This window comes from Drosophila nasuta, chromosome 2L, assembly GCF_023558535.2.
Source record: "Drosophila nasuta strain 15112-1781.00 chromosome 2L, ASM2355853v1, whole genome shotgun sequence".
NCBI classification, from domain to species: Eukaryota; Metazoa; Arthropoda; class Insecta; order Diptera; family Drosophilidae; genus Drosophila; species Drosophila nasuta.
The window spans coordinates 9,961,429-9,988,302 of NC_083455.1; the positions used below are offsets into that span (position 1 = coordinate 9,961,429).

General features: G+C 37.3%; 8 protein-coding genes across 10 annotated transcripts in view; 5 read left to right on the top strand and 3 right to left on the bottom strand.

Moving 5' to 3' along the window:
- Positions 1-7,391, bottom strand: part of LOC132783606 (guanine nucleotide-binding protein subunit gamma-e) — a 78,013-nt gene extending 70,622 nt beyond the window's left edge. The window contains exons 1-2 of one of the 2 annotated variants that reach the window (XM_060788877.1): positions 7,223-7,391; positions 6,525-6,658 (exon numbers count right to left, since the gene is read on the bottom strand). The gene's annotated coding sequence lies outside the window, so the exon portion shown is untranslated. Of the gene's footprint in view, positions 1-6,524; positions 6,874-7,222 lie in introns of those variants that run through there. The other variant, XM_060788876.1, reaches the window with a different exon arrangement.
- A 902-nt stretch (positions 7,392-8,293) lies between these two features.
- On the top strand, positions 8,294-10,645 carry LOC132793417 (angiopoietin-related protein 6-like). Its single transcript, XM_060803342.1, has 3 exons — positions 8,294-8,924; positions 8,994-10,164; positions 10,234-10,645. Exons 2-3 carry the CDS (start codon positions 9,671-9,673, stop codon positions 10,337-10,339), a joined length of 600 nt encoding a protein of 199 aa, XP_060659325.1. The 5' UTR covers positions 8,294-8,924; positions 8,994-9,670; the 3' UTR covers positions 10,340-10,645.
- Positions 10,646-13,861: 3,216 nt separating this feature from the next.
- On the top strand, positions 13,862-16,200 carry LOC132798322 (borealin). Of its 2 annotated transcripts, none has more exons than XM_060810137.1 (3): positions 13,862-14,465; positions 15,264-15,723; positions 15,815-16,200. In XM_060810137.1, the coding sequence occupies exons 1-3, from the start codon at positions 14,075-14,077 to the stop codon at positions 16,005-16,007; spliced, it is 1,044 nt and encodes a 347-aa protein (XP_060666120.1). In that variant the 5' UTR covers positions 13,862-14,074; the 3' UTR covers positions 16,008-16,200. The 2 variants fall into 2 exon arrangements, with proteins under 2 accessions (XP_060666120.1, XP_060666119.1); XM_060810136.1 differs by having other exon boundaries at positions 13,872-14,465; positions 15,252-15,723.
- Positions 16,201-16,746: 546 nt separating this feature from the next.
- On the top strand, positions 16,747-17,705 carry LOC132792151 (borealin). Its single transcript, XM_060801403.1, has 3 exons — positions 16,747-17,079; positions 17,137-17,350; positions 17,404-17,705. Exons 1-3 carry the CDS (start codon positions 16,818-16,820, stop codon positions 17,600-17,602), a joined length of 675 nt encoding a protein of 224 aa, XP_060657386.1. The 5' UTR covers positions 16,747-16,817; the 3' UTR covers positions 17,603-17,705.
- Positions 17,706-18,090: 385 nt separating this feature from the next.
- Positions 18,091-19,860, top strand: LOC132798670 (general transcription factor 3C polypeptide 5). The gene is made up of 4 exons (XM_060810617.1): positions 18,091-18,258; positions 18,321-18,522; positions 18,579-18,708; positions 18,766-19,860. The coding sequence occupies exons 1-4, from the start codon at positions 18,139-18,141 to the stop codon at positions 19,754-19,756; spliced, it is 1,443 nt and encodes a 480-aa protein (XP_060666600.1). The 5' UTR covers positions 18,091-18,138; the 3' UTR covers positions 19,757-19,860.
- Positions 19,861-20,982: 1,122 nt separating this feature from the next.
- On the bottom strand, positions 20,983-25,062 carry LOC132798284 (asparagine--tRNA ligase, cytoplasmic). Its single transcript, XM_060810091.1, has 2 exons — positions 24,905-25,062; positions 20,983-22,811 (listed from the first exon to the last, which is right to left on the bottom strand). Exons 1-2 carry the CDS (start codon positions 24,936-24,938, stop codon positions 21,169-21,171), a joined length of 1,677 nt encoding a protein of 558 aa, XP_060666074.1. The 5' UTR covers positions 24,939-25,062; the 3' UTR covers positions 20,983-21,168.
- Positions 25,063-25,432: 370 nt separating this feature from the next.
- Positions 25,433-26,219, top strand: LOC132798286 (dynactin subunit 6). The gene is made up of 2 exons (XM_060810097.1): positions 25,433-25,537; positions 25,605-26,219. The coding sequence occupies exons 1-2, from the start codon at positions 25,521-25,523 to the stop codon at positions 26,143-26,145; spliced, it is 558 nt and encodes a 185-aa protein (XP_060666080.1). The 5' UTR covers positions 25,433-25,520; the 3' UTR covers positions 26,146-26,219.
- LOC132798287 (probable DNA-directed RNA polymerases I and III subunit RPAC2) lies at positions 26,141-26,841 on the bottom strand. Its single transcript, XM_060810098.1, has 2 exons — positions 26,720-26,841; positions 26,141-26,666 (listed from the first exon to the last, which is right to left on the bottom strand). The coding sequence occupies exons 1-2, from the start codon at positions 26,735-26,737 to the stop codon at positions 26,364-26,366; spliced, it is 321 nt and encodes a 106-aa protein (XP_060666081.1). The 5' UTR covers positions 26,738-26,841; the 3' UTR covers positions 26,141-26,363.
- Positions 26,842-26,874: the final 33 nt, after the last annotated feature.

Consider the following 26,874-nt stretch of genomic DNA (forward strand, 5'->3'; position numbering starts at 1 on the left):
TTCGCGACGCTAGCTTTATATTCATATTTTCATATGAACAGACGGACCCTACTTCATCGGGTCGGAGATGCCTCCTTCTACCTGTTGCATACATTTCCTGCCGGCACAAAGTTATAAAACCCTTCTACCCTATGGGTAGCGGGTATAACAAGTCATTTTGAATAAAAGCAGAAATACTAATATACTGAACAAACGTAAAATATACCAAGGGCCATATTTGGTATATATTTGAAGTACTACATTCGAAATATACCATAAAGATATAAAATTACCCGTTTGTCAGCCAAAGCAGCTAAAACTCGATTGCAGTAGGCGTAATTTTCCATACAGAAGTATAACTTCTACGATTATCTTTATTATTCTATATAAAATTACTTTCAATGATATTAGAAAATTAATAACTAGCAGCTCTGTAACTATAACTATTTCTTTGTAGGTTTTAGAGCCTGTTTTGCATTAGCATTATTTTATTTATCTTCTAAATTTAAAAAAAAACATAGAAAATATCATGAATGCCTAAGAAACGAACTAAATATTACAAGAAATTACGGAACTAGAGATAAAACACGATTTTATATTTACTCCGTATAAGTTTTAGAAATAATAGCTTCAAAGTGAAAAGCGAAATTAATCAATGCATTTTATTTACAACATTTTTTCCCATTTTCTGTTCTTGCAATCTACAATTTTTCATGTCACTTATCAATGACCTTTTTTTCTATTTGTATAAAATATATAATTAGATATTATCACTTCGAAGAGAAGTTAATCAATGCATACTATCTAGGAAATATTTTCCATAGTTTGCGATATTTCACTTTACCTACTGACGAATTCTTAAAATATATTTAAGGCTTAAGTTATTGGCTGCCATTAAAGCAACCATATAAAAAGGTAAGCGACACACACACACGCACACATTTACAATTCTATTTTTCCCTCTTTGCCTTTGCTTTTGCTTCAGCTGCCATATTTTCTTTTGTTTAACTTGAACGGCAAAGTAATGCACGCCAATTTTCAATACAAAAATCGAACTTTGAAGTGTCCGTCGTCGCGTCGCGTCGCGTCGCCTCGCGCCCTCTTTACGAGTGGGCGTGGCGGCAGAGCTGCAAATTGGGGCATGGCTTAGCACTGGCTGCATTGTTGCTGCTGCTGCTGCTGGGTGCATTTCTAGTTTGCATGGCCAAAAACCACTTGAAATTATTATTGATGAACACGCGCCGCGGGGGGCAGCGAAGCAACGAAGCCATCAATGACAATGGGCAGCAGCAGCGAAATCGAAACGAGGGCGTCGATAAGCCAAGAGAGTGCCAAGAGGGGGAGGGAGGAAAAGTAAGGTTTAGTGTAGTAATGTTGTCGCGGCAACGAATGCGTTTTGTGCGTGCACACGGAAAATATGGAAAATGAAAACGAAAATACATTGCATACTTAACGGGGCAACGAAGCGAAAAGCAGCTTTCACCGTCCAGGGGAAAGGCAAAGCGAAAGGCAGAGGCAGAGGCAGAGGCACAGGTCATTTGCCTGGCCAGCAAGCACTCGAGTAACTTTTTATGGCAATTGCCATAAATTAAAAATTTTTATTAGCATACTTTCAGGCGGCAACTCTCCTAATAAAGAAGAAGCTAGAGCAAACGCAAAATGGTGAAAATATTGAGTAATTTTAGTTTTTTTGTGAGGACTTTGTAATTCATTCAATGAAACTTATGCTAAAACAAATTCGATATTCGGTAATTAAGCTTTTTTTAGACGCATAAAATATTGCTATTTTAATAAGGATAAATATGAAGTATAAAATATAAAAATGTTAAAAAAATTAAATGTTTAATCGAAAGTATTAATATCAACAAATTTAAGAAAAAATGCATTTAAAATATCGCAGATTGTATAAAGCGATAAGCGAAATATAATATTTTATTTCCTTCTTCCTTTCTTCGGTATATTAAATTGGTATATTTCAAGAATAATACCGCAAAGTTTCGCTTTTATTGAAATCTAATCTATTAATATCAACAATTTTATGAAAAAATACTTTTTTAATTTCACTAATTGTATAATGATAAGCGAAATACAGTATTTTAACATTCCTTTCTTCCTTTATTACTCACTGTATATTTATTTGGTATATTTTATTAATAATACCACATTGTTTGGTTTTTATTAAAATTGAGTAACGGGTATCCTAAAGCTAATGTATTAATATCAACAATGTTAGCAAAAAATACATTTTTAATCTCATTAAATAAAATATAGTTTTTTATTTCCCTTCTTTTAATTTCCATGGGTATATTCATTTGGTATATTTTAAGAATAATACCGCACAGTCTTCATTTTATTGAAATTGAGAAGCGGGTATCTCAAACTTTCGTACTTATTTTTTTATAACCAGAAATCTCAATCAGTGAAATTATTTTAAATAATTAAAAAAAAAAACTGCAACTTAATCAGATCAATTTATGGAATAATAATTTAAGCAACATATAAAATATTAAATAATAAAAATCTTATGTAAAAATCCCTTTTTTCACTTAAAAAAAATAAACTCTTACTTTTCGAATAAGAAAGCTTTTTATTTATCTCAAGATCTTAGCAAAAAGTTGATATATTTAAATTCGATCAAAGAACTTTCCTCGTTGCACTTTGCAAACCAAATAGAATGCCGCAAATATTTTGCCACATCGAAAATGATTTGATATTCAAACACGAAAGCATTCACAGTTGAAATAATTTGCATTCCGTTTATATAGTATTTGCTAAAAAATTAGCATGGAAAAATGCTGCGCATTTAATTAAAATGCTTAATTGAAACATGTTGAATTACATGCGGCACTTTGAGCATAAACAATGCCACAACTAAATCCATCGAAAGGTTTCGCAGAAATTCATCAAATTGTCACGTAGCGTGGATCCCTTTTTATACATTTTTTTTCGTTTTCCTGACATGAATGCATTGAAATGCAAATATTTTGCATTATAATTGAAGCACGACAAATACGTAGGGGAATTCCGTGAATTCAAGTGAATGCATGTGATTGCGATTGCCAATCAATGTGGATGGGGAGAAGAATTCAAACGGTGTGACAGCAAAATACATTGATACACATGTAATTCAATTATTTTTTCATTGCAACAAATATCAAATTTAAGTTGCGAGGGATTATGTCATGAAAAATACTAAATACTCTCACGTACTGGTATATTATTAGATTATATAGTATTATATTGTTGTTGCAGTATTTGTTACTGATTTTTTTCGTTGCAACAAATACCAAATTTAAGTTTCGAGAGTTTTTTTTAACGCAAAATACTGAATACTCTCACATTCTGGTAAATTTTTAGATTCTATAGTATTATATTGTAGTTGCAGTATTTGTTACCGATTATTAAATAAATCGATATTCCTCTCAATAATCTAATTCTGTTCTACTATTAATATGTCTATACATATATTTCTTCTGAACAGTATATATTTATTTTATTGCAAGAAAATTTGGCTATTAGGTTATATGTGGAGTATAAATGGATAATGAAAATGTTAATAATAATATTAAATAAATAAATAATGTAAATATGTGCCACAAATCTTTTAAATGGAATGAAAATATTCAACCTCCCTTTAACTCTACACTACACGAATAACTTTGAAAATTTAATTGCGTTAAATGAAGTGGTAAAAACGTCACAAAAAATATCAAATGTGGCATGCCTTGCGGACAATACACACATATATATATTTACAAAATGAATGCCTGATTTGAGTTACAAAATGGTTTTTAATTGGCCAGCATAATCATTGAATGATTGCCTTTTGGGGGCCAATATCAGGCACAAAACAACAGGAAATTATTGAGGCGCCGAAATAAATGAAATTGAATTGAATTGAACTGAACTGTAACTGCCATATAAAAATACATTTATAATTCAAATACAAAATTGCAATGACAATTTCATTGACGACAGGCGCCACATTAAAAAGTTTATGGAACAGCAGGAGACGAAGTGAGGACGAATGTCAGTTAATAATTCTTACACAGCCTTAATCGTTGCGTCATCTTTGACTGTAAATATTTTTACAACAAAGTCAGAGTGAGAACACCAGAGAGAGAGAGAGAGAATATGTCATTAAGTGCGGTTACAATGCAAATGAAATGGCGCTTTTCGTTATTGTAATGATTATTTAATTGAATTGGTCGATTAAAAAGTTTAATTGATCTTTGCGGCCCGAAATCCTTTTCTGTGCTGATGTCATATTTTTTTGTTGTATTAACTCTCAGTTAACAGATGCGTAACTCAAAGTTTTATCTTATTGAAACGTTTTTGTGATAATCGCTGGGACAATTAGTGGATGATTTACTGACTATCACACAATCAAAGGATGGTATCTTTGAAGAGGTTAAGTACAGCAATTAATTAGTGATTGAAAGCAAAAAGGTCAGAGTGTTTAACATGTTTGTTATCATAATAAATTCAAACTACCCTTAACTCTATACTATACGAATAAGTTTAAAAATTTAATTGCGATGTGTTGTTCCTTTTATGAAATATAAATTTATTTGTCAAAAATAATGTTTATTTCCACAATTATTTGTCACTTTCAGACTGCAAAATTGGGTTACAAAAAATGTTGCAATACTTATTATTTAATAGTAAGTATTTATGTAAGAATTTTGGCGATAATTGAGTGCTTCGTTCAAGGACTCAAACATTTTTATAGAAACGTCAACTTGAGTAATGAAACCTGATAAACTTGTAAAGCTAAAAGACAAAGCAAAGATGAGAAGCTAATTATCCACTAATGAGAGTGTAAACTGAGATAAAATTGTTGAGAAATTAACTTTTAGTATTCGGTTAAATTGGAAAGATTACAATTTAAAGAGAATATGTTCACATCCTTATACACTTATATATAAATTGATGTCCTACATATTAATTCTTAATATTGAGAATCTTAACATAATTTTCAATGTAGAGAATTCTATTCCCTTATCTTGAATATAAAGCTTTTTATACCCGCTACCCATAGGGTAGAAGGGTATTATAATTTGTGCCGGCAGGAAATGTATGTAACAGGTAGAAGGAGGCATCTCCGACCCTATAAAGTATATATATTCTTGATCAGCGTCAACAGCCGAGACGATATAGCCATGTCCGTCTGTCCGTCTGTCCGTCTGTCCGTCTGTCCGTCTGTGTGTCTGTCCGTCTGTCCGTATGAACACCTAGATCTCAGAGACTATAAGAGATAGAGCTATAATTTTTTTTCGATAGCATTTGTTATGTTTGCACGCAGATCAAGTTTGTTTCAAATTTTTGCCACGCCCACTTCCGCCACCGCAAATCAAAAAAATCAAATAACAAGCGCAATTTTAAAGCTAGAGTTGCGAATTTTGGTATATACAATAATTACTATAGTAGTTATGATTTCTGAAAATTTAATTGCGATCAGATAAAAATTGTGGAAGTTATTAAAGAAATACTTTTGTATGGGCAAAAACGCCTACTTACTAGGGCTTTTAGTTGTTTTGGGCGACAATCTGGTACATTGTGCCGTCTGTGGTATATTTTGAATGGTGTCCTGTATCGATATACCAAACATATCATTTGGTATATTTGTAGTATTTTTTTTTTAGTATTTTCGGTATATTTTGAAAATAATTCCGCAATATTTGGCCCTTATTAAAAATGGGTAGCGGGTATCTCACAGTCGAGCACACTCGACTGTAACTTTCTTACTTGTTTCTATACTTCTTACTTAAAATTTAAGTAGACAAAATGTTAATGTTTATAATGAAATTTAATTATTATTGTTAATAATTGAGTGCATCCTTCAAGAACTTAAGCATTTTTCTATAAACGTCAACTTGAGTAATAAAACCTGATAGGTGAGATGAGAAGGTTTTGAGAAGTGGATAATTCCACTAATGAGAGTGTAAACTGAGATAAAGTTGTTGAGAAGTGAATTTAAAGTTCTCAGTAAAGGACAAAATATTACATTTTCAAGAGTTGAAATGAATATGCTCACATTCTTATAATCTTTTATATAAATCCACCTACTGGTAATTTCAAATAACCTGGAACATTATAATATATAATCTTATATTTATATACTAGCTATAGAGAATCTTAACATGTTTATTATCATAATGAATTCTATTCTCTTATCTTGAATAGACATTTATGTGTGAGAAATAAAGATGTTTTCTACACTAATCGCATCAATTAGTTTTTCATTGTTCAGCTACAAAATGTAGGTAGAAAAACTATTGTAATACTTAATATTTAATATGAAATATTACCAAGTATTCATCTAAGAGTTTTGGGTATAATTGAACCCACGGACTTGAGCATTTTTTATAAAAGGAAAAAGGCGACTCTTAATCTAGAATTGTAAAACACTGTTCAGCAATCAGTCTAAAATTAAACTGCTAGAAAGATTATAAATTCAATCGACTGTGTAAAAGTCAAATATATGTATATATTTTTTTGGGTATATTCCAGATATTCCATTCAAAAACTTGTGCATAACTTACCAGCCGGAAAAGTTGAGAAATTTGTCGCCTCACTGGTAAAGTGGACGTTGGCGTTGGAGTTGGCTTCGAATTGAATTTAGATGTGGGCGTGGATTTATGGCTTTAAGAATGTTGTCAATGTTGAGAACCGAGCACTGGAAACACGTTTTCAATTTGCGTTAAGAGCTGGAGGACAGTGCGCGCCAAAAAAGTATGCAACACACTCATCACAACATACACACACAGACACAGACACAGAGGGACACAACAACAGAAAACGGAAAACTACAAAATTATATAGAAATGTCTTGTGGGTCTGTCTCTCAGCGATGTTGGCCGACTGCCTGCGACGATGTCAATGGCTGTTTTCCGTTAGCTGCTTTGCCCGATGGCCGATGTCTGATGGCTGATGGTTGGTAATGTGATTAGTTGGCCCCTGTCGATGTGTACGTGAGTGTGTGTGTGTGTGTTGTGAGTAAATTTTAATTTAATTATGTCGTCGTCGCACTCTTCGCACAACAACGTTCCCTCTCCCTGTCCCGCTCTCTCTCTCTCTCTCTCTCCCACTCTGGCCTCGCAATTACGAAAGAATGCTGAAAGCAAGTGTGCAAGAGAGACAGCGTTCGGGCACGAAGGGGAGGGAGGAAGAAAAACTAAAGACACGCACCAATAAACAAAGGAAACAATAACAGAAAATAGAAAAAAAGAAAACAGCTAACCGGGTCTAGTTTGCTGCACAAACGCGCGAATGTCGAAAGTCGAATGAATGGCAAATGAGTGTGTGAGTGTGTGTGTGCGTGTGTGTGTGAATAGTGCGAATGCGAATGCGATGCGATTGCGAAATGCGAGTGCGAAATGCAAACTGCGAACTGCGAACTGCAAACTGTGAATTGCGAACGCGAACTCGACTGCGATTGCGATTGCAATGCAAAACTGAAAACGGAACTGAACTGAGCTCAAACACGGACTGTTTTTCTTTCTTTTTTCGTTTTTTATTTGGTGTGAACGTTGCATCTGCTGTCGCTGCTACAAGCGACTGAGTCGCTGCCACTCTTGGTGTTGCATGCACCAAGGCGAAACACAGCCGAGAGCCGAAGTCGCCACGAGTTGGAACGTTGTGGCAATGTGAAACACTCGTTTGAGTGCAACTCAGCAAGCAAAGTGTTCCCTTTAAAATGGGAACAGCTAGAACACCTGTGTGCAATTGCAACTGAAGAGAAGAGAAGAGTTATAGGAGGGGGAGAGAAATTTAATTGAGTTTTCGTTACTACTTCAATATTTGGGCTCATTAATGCGAGCGAGGGTAACAACAACTACCCTCAAGTTGAGGAGGGAGGGGGATGAAAGTATTACAAGTATTAAAAAGCCATAACATTCCACATTGAATTGATTGCTTGTCGTTTCGTTTCCTTCTCGCTTCGAGCCACCCACAAACTATCATTATTTTGCAGGGTAGCTGCACACAACCACATGAAGTGCATTCATTACTTATGGCCATAATAAATTGGGACAAGAATGCTCTCTTCAACATCATATGCTTCTCGATTGGGCGGCAACAGTTGAGCTCATTAAATTTCGGGGCAACATTCAAAAACAATCCTAAATACGATATAAACAGCGACAGTCGAGAGAGTCTGTGAGATAATCGCTACCCATTTTGAATTAAAGCAAAATATTGCGGAATTTGATTTAAATATAGCGAAAAATATACCACACAAATTCTTTTAAAATATGTCGAATGGTATATTGGTATATTGTTATGGCACTAAACTCAATATATACTATAGAGTGCAAAATATACCAGATTGTCAGTAGGCGTATTTTATGGGATCGGAGATGCCTCCTTGTGCCTGTTATAATACCTTATAATACCTTTCTACCCAATGGGTAGCGGATATATAAACTCAATTATACTCTTATTTACTTAATCAAGTTGTTTTTAAATTTGCTAATCAAATAGTTGGCAGCATATACATATGTATATTAATAAAAACTCAGTCCTATTATGCTTTTGAAAGTATCCGAGCATAATTTCGTCAGCACGCGACTGAAAGAAATTGAAAACAATGTTGTTGTCGGTGGGTCTTCAAGAAAAAGCTGTTTGGAGCAAACAGAACAGAACCTATTGAACAGAAAAAATTACAGTTGATCATCCGACATTGAAATTTCTTCTTCCAACAGAGAATCTAGGGCAGAGAGTCTAGATTATCATTACTTGACCTCTCTCGTTCAGATCTATTGAGCGCAGTCCACATCCGCTTCAGACATTCAATGACTTTAACGAAATAACGAAATTCAGTTCCAAATTCATTTTGTTTGCGGGCAGTCGAAATATTTAAAATGCGCAGAATAAAATTTAACGGAGTTTTGTTACTGATGGTCCTTCAAATATTCTTGGTGGCTACAACAACTGGAGATGAAGTGAGATCAAAGACATTATACTAAGAAAAATAAAGAGTGATTAAAGTGTATACGTTTTCTTCCTATCAGACGTGTGAATCAGACCGAAAAATGGAAGAACAGTGCCGGCTTCATAACTACAAGACTGTAAAGCCTTTGCTAGATTACTTCAGGCAGGTTAGAAATGAGTTAGAACAAAGTGAAACTAAGGAAAAGCAGATGAGTGATCTTATGGAAAAATATCAAGAAATTGTAAGAATTCATGAAACATTCATGAAGGAGGCAGATTTATTAAATGAGTATAAAAACAAAGTAATCAAAGGGGAAAACGATTTGCAATTGTGTCAAAATAAAGTTGATAAATCTGAATCTGAAATTAATTCACAACAAAATACTATTTTTAAATTAAAAGAACAACTAACAGATAAATCCACCAACTTAGAAAATTGTCAAGTTCAATTAAAATCTGTTAATTCTAGTTTAATTGAAAAAGATGAAAATATAAAAAGATTTAATGAGAATATTAAAAATAACACAGAATATCAGAAAACACTTGAGTTGGAATTAGAGAAGAGTAAATCTAAATTAATAAATCATGAAAATGATATTCAGTTATGTCGCAACAAATTAAATTGGACATCAGAGAACTTTAGAGAAGAACAGAAAAAGATTCAATTGAAATTAACAGAAAGTGAAACTAAGCTAATAGATAAAGTAAAGGAAAATCAGTTATGTCAATCTGAACTTGATAAATTAAATGCCACAACATGCCCCCCTTCGGAGATTATTCAGGAGTTCATCAACTAAATGTCTCTGGCATAGGTTTATTCAATGTTTTGTGCGATAGTCAGTTAGCTGGACCTGGATGGATTGTAATACAACAACGAGTTGGGGGAAATGAGAATTTCAATAGGGATTGGGTAACGTATCGCAAAGGTTTCGGCGTTCCTGAAAGTGATTTCTTTCTTGGATTAGAGAAACTACATCGTATCACGAGCTTGCAGCGTTTCGAACTTTACATACATTTGGTTGCTCGGAATGGAAGAACCTACAACGCTCGTTATGACGACTTCAAAATATCTGATGAAGATAATGGATATGCACTGAGTTTGGGTAAATTCAATGGAACCATTATTGGGGATGGCATGAGATGGTCTGAAAACATGAAATTCACAACATTCGATCACGACAACGACAAATATGGTGCTAATTGCGCAGACTCGCATGAAAGTGGCTGGTGGTACAATTCTTGTTCTCGTTGGTAAATATTGCAAATTTTTATTTTCGAAGGAATACACATAATTATGGATTTTTGTTGTTTCTTATGCAGTTATTTAAATGTACCATATGAACATCTACTTTGGTGGAACAATGGAATCATGTACCTTAAAGAAGTTAAGATGCTAATTCGGCCCAAAGAAGAGATGAAGAAGTGATAAACTGAAAAGCTGAAATTCCCATATTTGACTCAATTATGTAATTATTTATATATGATTGGTGCATTAAGAAATAGGTTTCTTTTAATGAATAAATAAGAAAATAAGCTAAACACTCGCTACAAATTGTGAACAAGAGCAAAACAGTGCGGTATTAATTTTAAAATATACTTAATTAATATACCACAAAAATACTAAAACTATACCAAATGATATATTTGGCATATTGAAATACGTAGTACTACAATCAAAATATACCATAGATTAGAAAATATACCTGATTGTCAGTCAAAGCTTCTAAGACCTGTTGTAGTAGCTTGATTGTGATTGTAGGTGATTGTTTCCAATAAAAAGAATTTCTTAAATAAGTTTTAAAACTTTATATCTTATCGAAACCCAATTTTCAGAAGTCTTAAATATTGTTATAAATATAAAATTACGCTTGATATTCGAATTTTTTCGATTTGCGGAGGCGAAAGTGGAACTGCATGGATACGCAACAAATGCTGCCGAAAAAGAATTATATCTCTATCTCTTATAGTCTCTGAGATTTAGATGTTTATACGGACGGACAGACAGACAGACGGACAGGCACAAAGCTATAATACCACTATGGATAGCGGGTATAAAAACAGACAGAAATAAGATAATGCAGATAAAGTCTGCAGATATTAAAGAGTGTGAAATTTAAGCTGATAGCCAAGACGTTGTTAGTTTTGCTTTTCGAATCTCTGACTAAAGAAACAAGTATTTACGAGTGACATTTTGAAGCTAATGGCATTTCTTTACACACATAAACATAAACATTGAAGACATGTTTAGTGATATTTTTATTAGATTATATACACAATTTTATAGGGTGTTAACTCAGAGCAACTGCAACGACTCAGTTGCTTTGACATCACACTCTACTCAAGCATGAACACAATGAAGATAATAAAATATTACATTAGCGATATAAGATCAAAAAATGAATTTCAAGCTTTCGGCGCTGAGACGTGATTATTTGAATATGTAAATATTATTCATAAATATTTAAATAGAGAATGAATAAAAGAGAACAGATTTCACGATGTAGCCATAAACATATTTTTCTATATATACATATATTATTATATTCTTTTTAATTTTATTATATTATTATGTCTTAAATCAGATTTTCTGTACGATTCACCTTTCAGAGAATTCTAATTTTAGAGCTGCTGTTGTATTATAATTTTAATTTATATCATTAAAAGTAATATTTGATTTCATTCATTTTAATATTTATTATTTGCAGATTGGATTTTAAATATAAGAATTATATATGTTGCAGAAACTTATTTCTTGCTGCTATTGTATTACCACTTTAATTAATAAAATATCATAAAAAGTAATAATTAATTACTTTAATTTTAAAATTTATTATTTACAGATTTATTTCTTTATTTAATGGTTATATATTGCAGGAGATTATTACTGACAGACCCTTTGGAAATTAAAGAAAAAATCAAAACCAAATTGGTCTTGCAAATTTGAAGGCATTAAATCAGTTAAAGTTTGCTTTGACTCCCACTCAATATTTAATATGCAGTCGCAAAGTTTTCGAAAACTGCCAACTATATGCATACATAATTTTATTCAATACAATCGCAAAATAAACGCAAACAACAACAACAAAAAGCTGCAGAGCAAAACCATTTCCATAGTGCAAAAGCAGAATAAAAATGTCACCAGAGCCATCTATCGCCTGGAGGCAGCAACTAGCATTAGAGTATCTCGTGGCCGAACAACAGTTTCGCATAGAATAGCGCTTATTAAAGACTTTCTGTGTGGCAGGTTGTCTAGGATGCGTATCCTGCGCTTTGTGTGCGCCACCTGCCTATGTGTGTGTGTGTGTGTGTGTGTGTGTATTGCTGGATACGTATGTATATAGAGATGTAATGATGCCGCTCTGTTGCAGCTGTTCCAGATATCAGTGAGGACAATAAAAGCGAAGCATGCGAGGCGCATCACACCGCAGCAATATGCAACAGTTGCAACAGGCATAATAAAACGCACATTTATCCACAAGAGTGTGTGTGTGTGTGTGTGTATTAAGTCGTTGTGTAATCTATCCATGAAAGTCGCTTCCGTTTTACATTTTGTATGCTTAACGCATCGTTTGGTCGCGCAAATTGAGTTTCACTGTGGCTGTGGCTGCTTTTGTTGCACAAATAAAGTGCTGCGAAAATGTTGACGTTGCCGCTGATTGGATATGCTATTTTGCCTTTGACACATGCCACATGCCACACAGTAGTCGTACTACAACATTTTGTGGCCTTTTGCCACACAACTTTTACCAGCCTTTGTGCCTCACACACACACACTCAAGTGGCAATTAAAATCCTTGACACTCCTTCTCTTTTGAGCAACAATTTAATTAGGAAAATCGAATCAATAAGTGCTGCAATTTATAAGATTGTGTGAAGCTGCTAATCCTGCATAGGCTCTTTGACTTCTTGACACCCTGTATGCATAGTGCATCCACACTGTTCAACCATGAACAGCAGATGGCGCTATCAATTATCAAGACCGCATACTTTTCGATAATTGTATAATACAACATGTATTATACATGTTGTGATACAAAACTTTGCACTTTTCTTTTATCCTCTTTGATAATCATTAGAAATTACTAATAACTACTACTATTTTGAATATTAACCACAATTCCAATTGGTACACATTTTCAGCCTTGCCACTAAGTGATAAAATGCATCCGAATCTACGAATTGGGCAACACTGAAAATACAGTTATGTTTTTCTTTGCACGACGATATTAAAATGGTAGAGAATTTTTACATTTGATGGGTTATCAAGGTTTTATATACATATCTTGAACTATTTTTATGTTGCTTAAATTCAGTTACTTACATACATATGTATTTAAATCGAAAAACATATTCCAATGCAGTCATAGTCTGCAGTACAAAAGTAAAACAGGACTGTGGAACTCCAGAGCACAATTGCACATATAAATGGTGGTGTTCTTTAATTCATTAGTCACATAAAAAAATGTTTAAAAAAAAATAAATACTAAAAGACAAACTTAGTAATTGCAAAACAGACTATACAACTGGGCGCAAAAAAAATATATAAAAACGCGCGTACAACAAAGACCAATAAGTGAAAGGGCGATGTCATGAAACATCGATAACAACGAATTTTTTAAACATCAAATTGCTGCAACAATCGATATTTTGTAGCAATTGTGGCCTGGTTGCACTGCATGTGGTATATTGGTATATTTTGAAAAAAAAATTATGAAAAATAGTTGTTATTTTAAATTTTTGGTTTTTTATTCCACTTGCCATCTACAATGTTTTGTACCCTCTTATCTAACCAAGTAACTGTAAAATTTTCTGTAAAAAATTTTATCTAAAAATCGAGTATGAAGTCAATGACAGCAGTTTATTTTAAAAAAAGTATATCTGATAATTTGTAGTATTTTTAAACCAAAAAGTATATATAAAGACGGTCTCACTGCGCGGTGTCGTATACTTTGTGCGTTGTGAAATTAAGAGTACGGTCACGCTGTTTTACTTTGAAGCTGCCGATCGACGCCATTAGAAAAAAAGGCGGAAAAACTCAAAAGAAAACATAAAAACTCAGACGCCTGCTAAGAAGGAAACAAAGAAAATCGTAAAATAATAGCAAAAATAATTTAAGGAATTTTCGGAGCTAAACGCAACAAATCGAAGGCAAAGAAACAAAATGCCACGCACAAAGATACCAAAGAATTCGAAACGGAACCGAGAGGCCGCCAATCGTGAGGAGAAAATACGCGTTTACGAATTGAAAACGGATTCCATACAATTGGCATTAGAGGATAAGGAGACGCGCTACAAATCAATGACTGACACAGCAATACAGCTAATACAATCGCGACTGCAATCCGAATTGTGCAGCATGAAGATGAGCGAATTTCTCGACATTATCGCAGAGCTTGAGCACTTCGAAGATTTCAAGGCCAGCGATCAAACGCAGCACAATGCCACCCAATCCATGTGCAACAGCACAATAAACGGCGGCGGTGGCGCCTCCAACGACGGTGGCAGCATCAATTGCGGCAGCGCCATTGCCGCAAACAGTCGCAACGATGAAGGTAAGCGAACCTAGCCTTATTAATCATACTGCAGCATACCCGGTAGCCAGGGGGTAGTAAAGTATTCCAAGATCATGGCCATCAAATACGAAGCTTTTGCGTCATAAAAATCATACAGTGTTATCTGATGATTTATTCCTTGCATTCTGAATTTGTGAATTGGCTTTCAGATAAATATGTATAAAATTGGTTAAATAATGTTATATGTATTATATGTTGTCACCAATCTTCACTGTTCTCAATTATCTTTAATATGCATTGAATTATTGAAGCATTGTTTTGGCAGATGGTGAAATTCAACGACCTAATCCAGGGCAGCCTGAACGAAGTTAAAGATAAATATAGGACTCGATTTATGTTAGATTTAGCCAATAGATTATTTGTAATTTGCTTCAAAATTTGTAATTTGCTGTAAAATGTTGTACATTTTTAGTAGTTAAGTAAAGAGATTATTGGGTGAAAGGTATTGTTACTTTTAGAATAGATGTGATTTAGAGCAAGATATTTTCGTATCAAGTTCGAAATCCTTGATCTAGGTCATGACCGAATGTATATAGATATTAAAAATTGGTTCATAATCATGGCTATCGGGTATCTTACAGTTGAGCTTGCTTGACTGTCGCTTGCTCATTACTTATTATTGCTCTTTCTTTGTTTTATTGGTGGCGAGTTTTCACTAACAAATCTTTCAATTTTAACCTTGTCATCCATAACTTTCGCACTCACACACTGTACACACACACACATGCGCACGCACATTCCGTTGGTCTGGTCACTCTATTTAAGGCTACCTTACAGAGGACAGCGGCATGGGCGGAGGCGCCATCAGCATCACCGGCAGCATCAACAACAACATCAGCGGCAGCAGCAACAGCGTCAATGCCATAAGCACAATGTCCGCTTACAACGGTGCCGCCATGCGCTCGGCGCGCGCTATGCGAACTCCTGGGCCGCTGCATTCGGCGCGTGCGCGCCGTGAACGTCGCAGTCGCTCCGCCTGTGGAAACAAGCTGGGGCAAGCAGTCGGCGGTGTCACAACTACGAACAGCAGCAACTCGTCGTCGAATGCACATCGCAACTCGCGCAGCAAATTGCGCACTCCAATGGCCTCGCGTCCGAAGGCGTTCAGCGCGGATCGCACAGCTCGCAAGCCACGCCCAACATCCTCGCCTTCCACACCGCCCATGGCCTTTTTGCGGTGGCCCAAGCCGGGCGAGGTGGCGCTCTCCCAATACGGCAGTCCCATCGTAGCCCAAGTGTAAGCAGAGTTCCCCTTTTTATTTATTTTCCTTCCTTTTGTAGATTCAACTTTTATCTAAACTATATCTCTTTTATTTTCGACTTCACAGCATGCCGGATAAGTTTGCCAATGTTAATATACCAATAAGGAATGGCGTACTGTCGCTGCGACCGCGTAAATTGGGCGAAATAAAGCCGGATCTGCTCGAGAATCTAGATGCGGACACCCTTAACCAGATTAAGACATTGCACGAGAATTTACAATTGATTGTAGACACCGCCAGCAAGGCAGGATTAAAGTAGCGCTCATCCGAAAGCTATTTATCCATCCCACTTTGCCAATCTATAAATACCCCACGTATTTTATGTTTGCTTAGTTTATCGATTATAATCACGCATTTAATTTCTGTATTTTCAATTTTTACGCATTAGTGATTTTTAAAGTGTATTTTAAAATGTAAGCTTATGTTTCTTAATAAATTTCAATGTTCATTCACGTTGTCACTGTTTCCCCATGTTGGATATTTCAGATATGCTTAATGATAATACTATTTTAATGGTTTTAGAAGAATTTTGATTAAAATGTTTCTATATTCGTTCCTGCTTGCTATAAAAAAATAGAAAATAATTTATATTCAACTTTTTAGAAAATTGATTAGTTCAAATAAACACTTCAACATTTTATTTATAAGGAATTCATAGAAATTATTGTTTTAAATTGGGAATTATTTATTTATTAAATTCTTAAAGAAAGGATTGATTATAAATATTCAAATGCTATTAAATTAAATGCTATTCTTCGTATAGTATATTAAATTTTCACTTTCGAGGATGATTCGATATGGATATAGTTCTCAAGAAGTTATTTTTAAAGGTCAAATTATCCTTTTTGTACTTCTACTCCATAATCTAATATTTAATTTAAAACTGATGATGATGATCAAACATAGTTTCGTTAAATATAAATTCAAAAGGTTTTTAATGGAGTTACTTTTATAAATGTACAGCATCTTATTCAAACGTAGTAATCGTGTTTTCAACATCGCTTTCAAAGTTGGCGCTGAGATTTCTCATTCCATATCGTGCCTATTATTTTGTTCAGTTGAGCAAAAAATGCCACGCACCAAAGTGCCTAAGAAACGTACACGCTACCAGGTGCGTCTGGAGGCGGAAATCGCAGAGCGTCAACGTCTCGCTGGTGTCAAGCTGGACGCAGCGCTGCAGAAGATTGATGAGTTGGGCAAGCACAGCAAGCAGCAGGTGGACAATCAATTGCAGCTGTTGATGGCTCGCATGCCGCAGCAAATGCTGCAGATGAAATGGAGCGATCTTTACAAGCTGCAGCTACAACGCTTTGAGCATTTTCAGTTCAAATGTAGGAATATATCTTTATCAGCTTTGGCTTAATAATTTAGTGATTAATCTCTTGCAGCTCCAGCTCCTCCGCCAACTCCACGCAGTCACTCCAATTGTACCCGGGGACGTCTACGCACTCCACAATCTTCTCGCAGCCAAGTGCAGTCCGTGGACAGAGCGGGCGCCATGCTTAAGCGCGACGACAATTTGCCAGCCTTCACCTTACTCCGCTGGCCCAAACCCGGCGAAGTGGCGCTCTCCACAGGCGGCAGTCCATTGGCAGTGCAAACGTAAGTTGTCCATATACAGTTGTCTCCTCTTATGTGTCATCCCTTCCATTTAGCTTTCCAGATCGCTGTGCCAACGTCCATATTCCCACCAAGGTGGGCGTCCTTAAGTTGGAGGCCCAGAAATTGGCGGATGTGAAACGTGAGGTGCTCCAGCAGCTGGATGCGTCCACATTGAATCAAATCAAGACATTGAGCTCCAATCTGCACAAGATTGTCGATATTGCCACCAAAATACAAGCCAGCAAAAAATAGTTTACAATTGCTAAAGTTCATTTACACTTTGAGCATTAACTGCCATTGTTCTTTTTATCGATAATTGTATTTATGTTGTGCTAATAAATCGATTGCTCTCTAACGCCATTGGCATTTATTAAAAGAGTAATTTTTTAAATTAATTATTAATATAGCGATTAGAATATGTATAGAATACGTTTAGTCTGCACATAATTGTTGACTATGCCATCCAATTGCAGTCCAGCATTGTTTTCTTAAGTTTGTTTACATTTTTAAATCCTAACGGGCAGTTTCCGCTATTATTCATCGGCAACTTTGATAATTTATTCCTTAACAAATCGTATGTCAATGAATTTAAGAGTCTTCACAAAGCATTTTCTTGTTTTACAGTGATATTAATACTATTGCAACATTGAAAATAAACTAGTAAATTACTAATTTAAGAATATAACAGCTGACTGCGCAAACAGCGATTGTAAAATCGATTGTTGGAATGCAACCCTGCGTCTCATCTGTTTACATGTGTGTATGTTTGTAATTTAGTAAACAAAAACATGTCGCGGCAACTAAACTTCAAGCTTGGTCAGGAATATGAACTTATTGAATATCCCGGACGTGTTGTCAACATTGACCGAATGGAGGCAACACTTGGAGGCATTGTAAACATATCAAAGGTAAGTAGAAGGCATATTTGTAAAGGAATTGCAACAGCTGGTAAATTACATTGCTCTTGCAGGTTTTGAATGATGAGAAGAAGCGCTTGGAGTTGCGCTTCCATCCGGATAATCCATACAATAAGCCCACCTTTGGCGACTGCACCGATAAATCGGGTGTGCTGCTGTCGGTGAAAGTGAGGCGCCACAAACGGGACAAGACGCGACCGCCACAGCATTTTGTGCGCTTGCTGGGCTACTGCAGTCGCAGCTTCTCCTTTGAATGTGAGTGGACAGTTCACTCTGTGCATTAAGCTTAGATACTAACTATTATTTGGCAGCACTTTGTGACTTTCAGTATCTGCCGCTGTGGCATCAGCCCAAGAGCAACGATGCGCTCGCTGCCGAAGAGCTAAGCTATGCGATGCCGCTAGTGAAACCACAAGATGTCACCGACTTGGAGTTCTTCAAGTGAGTGTTGAGCATGGTCAATTGCTCAAACTGTTACTTAAACCAAATCCTCCTTAGATGCAAGCAATCACAGCTGCTTTGTTTGCCGGAACTCTTTGCACGCGTTGACATCGTGCATGCCGGCAACTTTCGCATCGATGAGGCGGACGATGGGCAACAGGAAGTGCTCGGTGTGGTGGCCAAGACCACATATGACAATCACGACATTGTGCCGTTTAGCATGCAGGACACATTTCCCACACAGCCCGATGCACAAATTCTCAAACGCCTCAAGGTCAAATATGTTTCCGATGAGCAATTTATGCGCGTGAAGAAACTATTCGCCGAGAGTCCTGTCTGGACAAGAATAGCCCTGCTCTACGAGTCCGGGGTGACCAATGATAAGCTCAAGTGCATCATACCCTCTTTGGCCTTCTACTTTAGTAACGGTCCTTGGCGCTCGCTCTATGTGCGCTATGGCTACGATCCGCGCAAGGATTTCAAGAGTCGTCACTACCAGACCTTTGATTTTCGGCTGCGTTTCGGCTCCGGTGTGTCTGAGTTTGTCTATTGCCGCAAGTCCGCGAAACAAAAGATGTTGCTAACTGGCGGCGCAGCTGAAGATTCGAAGAATGATCTCGTACAAAACATTGATTATCCATATTTCGAGGAGCACAAACTGCCGCGTTCACGCCAATGTATGCTGCGCTATTGCGATGTGCGTCTGCCCAAAATACAGGAAATGCTGGAGAAGATTCCCACACCACTAACTGGCGCTGTGTGCAATGAACGCACTGGCTGGTTGCCTCCCAGCTTTGATTCGCAGGTGCGACAAGTTGTCTGCGCCACCATCAGCGAACTGCTCCGCAATCACTATCGCAAGGAGCATCTCACTGCGGAGGTGGATGCGGTCCCACAAGCTGATGTCGATGCTGAAGGAGAGGGGGAGGGTGAAGGCGAGGAGGAGTACTATGCAGAGGATGAGGACATGGACATGGAAGAAAGCACCGCCAATGAGTCCTTCGACGACAAAAACATCGAGCAGCTGCTCACCAATATGACAAGCTAAGATTATATTACAACCATAAAATAATTACAATCTTATTATTATTGTTATCTTGTAATAGATTATAATACTATAATAATAATATAAAATAATACCTGAGTCAAAAGAAAACCGTGCCTAGTGCAAGGTCAAGGCTAACATAAGAATATTTAGTTTGTTAAATTGCGTAAAAGAAAAATACATTCATTGGAATTTCAATTTGTTATTCACTAAACTGTCCAGTTTACTACTGTGGGCAAAAAGTAAGGTGAATTTTCAATTTAAACTTCGCGGGCCTAACAATTCGGGATAGTTCTTTTTTTCTTGAGTTGGCAGGACTGTTGATGACATCTTGTCCAAATTTCATGTGAATGTCATTATCAGTAATATATTTACGCTTGTGTTTTCAAAACGACCAAGAGTGCATTTTTCGATCTTTACAATGTCTGATTTAATTGAGCAAAGAATTGCCATCAAATTTTGTTTGCGGAATGAAATTTCGGCTGCTGAAACGTTGAGGATGTTGCGGAAGGCCTTTGGTGATTCTACCATGTCACAAAAAAGTGTTTATAAGTGGTACAAAGAGTTCAAAGAGGGTCGAGAACGTGTTGATGACTTGGAGCGCTCCGGACGACCATCGACATCAACAGATGACCAACATGTCAATGAAGTGGAGGAATTAGTGAGCAAAAATCATCGGTTGACTGTTAGAGACCTTACTAAAAAGATCGGGATATCAGAAGGATCTGTGAAAACGATTTTGAAAGACCACGGCCTACGAAAAGTCAAATCTCGTTTGGTACCGAAAACTATCAATAAAAGCTGAATCGAAGAAAGCGCTGATGGCTATACCGCTAATGATTTGGCATGTTTCGAGGGAGGGGATTACTTTCAAGGGGATGAAATAGATTTAGTAGAATAAATAAAGATTTTTCATTTTACAAATAAGTTCACCTTATATTAAACTTGTTATATTAATGTAATTATATTTTGTTTCGATTTTTTTTCAAATATTTGCGAATAATATTTGTTTTCTCTAAGATTCATCAAACTCATTTAAATAAGACTTAATTTTAAATAATTTTATATTAATACCCATTCCAATATGAAATTTCGAATTAAGCTTTATACTGTTCTGGAATTAGAATATATATTTTTAAAAAGTCCTAGATAGAAATTTTTGAAATTGTCTTCTCGTCGAAATTAATTTTCCATTTAATCGAATAAACAAAACAGTTATTTTCGTGGTAGCCTCCAAAGGATTAAAATGTATTTATATCGAAGATAGCAATTTAAATGCAGTACAATTTGTAATTATGATCCAGAATCTTGAAGCGTTTATTTGAGTTTATATAATATTAGTGATAACAAAGCCATAGTATTTTGTTTTTTTAAATGCCGCATTTAAAAGGGGAAAGACAAAGAAGCTTTCCAGCTTAGGGCTTGCATCTGTCGAGGAAGCGTGGATACAAGCAGACCTCGCGAATGTGATAGCGATTGAGCAGCCAGCAGAGGAAGCGCTCCAAGCCCAATCCGTATCCGCCATGTGGCATTGTGCCGTAGATGCGTTGATCCGTGTACCAATAGTAGGGCTTGGGATCGATGCCCTCGCGTTCGTAGCCCTTCAGCAGCTCGGCGCTATCGAAGATCCTCATGGAGCCACCCACAATCTCGCCCACATTTGGCAGCAGCACATCCACGCTCTCCGTGAGGCGATTGTCCTCGGCGCAGCGTGACATGTAGAAGGACTTAATCTCGGCTGGGAATTTAATCAGCAAAATGGGCTCGTTGATGGTATCAGTCATTTTGCGCTCGGGAGCCTCGGGAATATCCTCGCCAAACTCGTAGAAGGTGCCATCATCCTTGGTCACATTGTTCTCCTTCAGCCATTTGATGGCATCCGTGTAAGCCATGCGTCTGAATGGCTTCTTGGGCGGCTTAAAGTCGGGATTGAGTTCGCCAACTAGATAACCGTATGGTGACTTCAACACACGATCCACAACATCGGTGACCAGATCCTCCAAACGATCCAACAAATCGTCGAATGTGACAAACGGAAACTCGGCCTCTATGTGCGTGTATTCGGCCAAATGGCGACGAGTGCGACTCTGCTCCGCACGATAGCTCTGGGCAATGGTGAAGACATCGCCCAGCGCCGGCAAACAAGTCTCCAGATACAATTGCGAGCTCTGGGTCAAATACGCTTCCTCGCCGAAATACTGCAGCTTGAACAGCGTCGAACCGCCCTCGACTTGGGTTTGCACCAAGGTTGGAGGAGTGACCTCGTTGTAGCCACGCGCAAAGTAATGGGCACGGAATGCCTGCATGACCACCGAGCGCATCTTCAGCACCTTTGAGGTGTTCTCGCCACGAATCATGATGTGCCTGTTGTCCAGCTGCACATCGGGTTGTGCCTCCTCGTTGAGAATGGCATCAGCACCGCCTGGAGGCGCCAAGCCAATCAGTTCCCAGTAATCCACATGCAATTCATGGCCACCTGGAGCTGTTTTGCCCTCGGGTACTAGCTTTAAGGTGCCATAGAGCAGCACAGTGCTCTCGGTGCTCAGCGTCAGCGCCTCGTAGGTCTGACACAACAGATCATTGAGCACACACTGCAAGAATCCGGTGCCATCGCGAAGAGTGATGAAGATCAACGATTTGCCCTGACGACGCAAGCGATGCACCCAACCATAGAGCTTAACCCGAGTGTTGCGATGCTCGGCACCTTCGAGGATACGAATGCGCTTTGCCACTGGCCAGCTGGGATCCTCGGCGATCTTCACTTTGCGCGCCTCCTCCAGATTCTGTTGACGCTTCTCTGCATCTTCCGCTTCGCGTTGTTGCTTCTCGGCATTCTTGTGTCCCTCACGCACAAACAGCTTTTGTATCTTCTTCAGCTGCGATTTGGCTGCCGGCTCGTAAAGCTCGCTGGCCTTGGGGTCTTTGCTGTCCACATAGATTGTGGGGAAGGGTTCCTTTCCTGCATGACGCATCGCCTGCAGAATCGTCTTGTAGGGCTTCAACTCGCTGCCATCGCCGGAGTCGTCGCTGCCACGCTTTTCCGACGTGAAAAGCGCACCTGTTAAAAAATAAACGCATTTTAATTTCATTTTTATACACAATATTTTAATAAATAGTATAGTTGTGGAATAAAATATTAAACCAAAAGAGGAAATTAATTCATTTTAATTTCAATTCAAATTCTGATGTATCAGTAATTTTTAATTTTTTAAAATTATTATATACATAAGCTTTTAAAAAATAAATAAAAACGATTCCATTTATACAGAATTTCTTATTAAAAAAGATGAATTAATTACAATTCTATGTGCTTAAATAAAATTAACAATAATATGATAATCGTTATTTAATATGATAATTATTTTAGTTGGGGAGTTAAGATCATTTTAGATAAATAAATTCGTTAAAGGAATATGACATTAAATTAAAAGGAAGTTAATGTATTAATTGTATATTAAAAATAAACTTATAAGAAACGAATTTTGTTGGTATTCTATAAGAAATAACATATAAATAGCAATAACATATAAACTCTTAACTTGCCGGCTGTGCCATTTGTTTTGTGAGTCACTATGTACCAGAGAACGGCACGGGTATACACACTCAACGGGTGCACCCGTTACTCATGTGCCTTTTCGGTAGCCTTACACTCGCGAGTGCGAGTGGCCAAAAATACACACACTCGCGAGCCTTATACTCATGAGCAATAAGTGTATCGCGAGCCTTACACTCGCGAGTGCGAGTGCCGAGGCATACTCGCCACTCGCGAGCCTCACACTCGCGAGTGCGAGTGCCGAGGCATACTCGCCACTCGCGAGCCTTACACTCGCAAGTGCGAGTGCCGAGGCATACTCGGCAATTTGCGATCGGTGATTCTATGCACTCGGGTAAAGCCGGTGCCGGTGGTTATGGGTAAAAAATTATGAGTGGACCGGCACGATTGTATGTATGCACATACATATGTACGTTTGTGTGTATGTATATTGAGATGCAAGAAATGCCGTCGGCTTTTTGTATTGTTCTTGTTATGCATATATTTTTATGATTTTATTGTTTTTTAGGTAAAGAATTTCAAAAAATTCCAAAAGGTTTAACAACTAAATTTACCAACCTGACCTGACCCGACAAAATGTAACGCCCATTCATACCTAATTAATATTATAATTCAATAGGAAATGTGGAAAATCCGGGGTTTGTAAAGTGAAATTTTACCTGTTTTATGAGTTTTTGATTTTTATATTCATTAATAACCGGTATTGTAAATGCCTATATAATTACAAAGGGTATTTTGCAAATTTATGCAATTTCCATAAATTTCAGGAAAAACCACCTGATATTTTATTTGACCATTTGTCAAAGTAAAAAAACACCCAAAAATCATTCAAAGAAGTCAAAAGTCATAAAATCTACCCGCGAGCCGCGACACACAAGCATCAATAGGGGTGGGGGAAAAACACCCGAGTATTTGCTCAGACACTCGCGAGTGTCTGATCAAACACTCGCGAGTGTCTGAGCAAAACACTCGCGAGTGTCTGAGCAAAACACTCGCGAGTGTCTGAGCATTTCGTCAAGAGTGTCTAAAATGATCGGTTGCACGAAGAACAACCACCCGCGAGACACGAGTGTGTACGAGCCGAGTGCAAGAAAGGCTCGAGTATGACAATGACTCATACTCGCAGCACTCGCATGATTTTGAATAAGTGTGTATCTCTCACTCGTTTTGCGAGTGCACGAGTAGCACTCGCACTCTTAAAAGTACGGGTGTGAGTCGAGTGTCGAAATTTGCCACCCGTGACGATGTCTGCTATGTACACTATATTCATATCTAGATATGACAATAATTGAGTTCAGCAATTGATTTTTAAGAATTAATTTTCAAAAATAAGAAAACTAAATTAAAGGAATTCAGTTATTTACTAAATGTAGAATTTTAAAAAGTCGTAGTTAACCATTTTAATAACAGAAAATCAATGATGAAGTTGAGCATGCATGCCGAGTCAGTAATTAAGTTCATCACTGTATACACTATATTTTTGCGCATGTATTTGTGTGTATGTGTGCTTCAATGACACATGGCCAACGTGGACAGCGGCATTTCAAGTAAAAGCACAATTTTATCACTTATCAACGCGAAATTTTTGTAAAACTCACCAATTGTTAGCTCAGCCAGCTGTTCTGTAGGCATTTTGAATACCAAATGCTTCCGCTTACTGTCTTAAGTAAATAAACGTAGACCGTGTCTGCTTAAAAGCTGCAATCAAATTGCATCAGCTTCGAGACCGAACCAGGGCTGCAATGCTAAATTTGCCGCACATGAGAACTAAGTTCTCGACTAAATAAACGAGCACTGGTTCATTTGGCATTCACAACGCAACTTGAACAATTTAAAAATTTACTAAAATTACTACAAAAAAAAAATATTGATCGTTTACTTATGACCGAATTTTAGATATTATGCTTAACTTGTATTTTCAATGCTGAATATGTAACTTACAAATATTTATTTGTATTTTGTATTAATTTATTCCAATTTGTTTCGTGCATGTTTAATGATGGTCCTTTTTTTATTGATAGAAAATTAAATACAAAAATATATAATTGCAATAGAAAACTTGTTGAATATCGTAATTGAACAGAATCAACTCGCTGTGTGACCATATATAAAAGTGGTAAGAATCGATGATCAAAACACTTAATAAATATCGATTAATCGGATGTGCCATCAAAGTTGCTCCTCATCATCCAATTGAAACAGCTGAAAATAAAAATGCCCGTAGAAAACAAGTAAATAAGTTTTGTGCCTGAAAGTAAACAACTGCAAGCATTAACATCTTCGAACTCTTCCATATAGCATTAAAATCCTGCCCAAGTCAGTGGTGTGCGATGAAAGCACACTAACCGGTGACATCACCTTCTCCACTGGCTGCGTCGTCCATCCCAGTGCAACAGTCATCGCTGAAGCGGGACCCATAATATTTGGCGAAAACTGCATCATCGAGGAGTATGCAACTATTGCACATGAATTAGCCGAAGGTGCCAGCTGGGACGCCAACAACATACTGAGTATTGGCAGTCACAATGTCTTCGAGGTCGGTTGCACGGTTAAAGCAGCGCGCATTGGCGACAAGAATGTCTTCGAGAGCAAAAGTTTTGTGGGCAAAGGTGTGACAGTATCCAGCGGCTGTGTGATTGGCGCCGGGATTCGAATGCGCACTGTGCAATTGTTGCCGGAGAATACAATTGTTTATGGACAGCAGGCGCTGCAACGGGAAGCAATTGATAAACAAGGTTCACAGACACTCCAAATTGACTTTTTGCGTAAAGTTCTGCCCAATTATCATCATTTGCGCAAGCCCAACTATGATCCCAAGAAGGCGCGCAGCGTCGTCTAGTTATTGTATAGTGTATTTGTGTATTAATTAATCTCCACATCCTTTGCATTAAAGCTATTTATCTCCTTCTCAAACGTTTCTATTGTATGATCACATAACGCCTCCAAATCTTCCAGTCCTCGCTTCAGCAAATCTATAGCACGCTCGCGATGCGATTGTATGCGAAAATGCAGCTTCTGCTCGGTGGGATGCGGTATCGTGTAGCCACAGAAAATGTATTAATTAATCTCCACATCCTTTGCATTAAAGCTATTTATCTCCTTCTCAAACGTTTCTATTGTATGATCACATAACGCCTCCAAATCTTCCAGTCCTCGCTTCAGCAAATCTATAGCACGCTCGCGATGCGATTGTATGCGAAAATGCAGCTTCTGCTCGGTGGGATGCGGTATCGTGTAGCCACAGAAATCCACCTCCGGGTAGCGAGCAATTATCGTCTTCAAAGCGTTGCCCAGCGTGTGACTTTCGTTCATGAACACAAAAGTGCGGGAGCCATCGCCGTTCTTCTCATCACCTGCCAACTAAATTAATACACTTTAATTGTCATTCACTTCTCACTTAATGCATTATTCACCTCTGCCAAAGCGCCCATTATTTCTCTAAACTTGTTGAAATTGTAAACAAACTTGTTTGGTCAAAAACGTGCACAATATAAAAGCAACGTTTTGTGGCTGGTTGGCAACTCTGTTGAAGCGATAGTCGCTGTTTGGTTCGATGCGATACTCATAC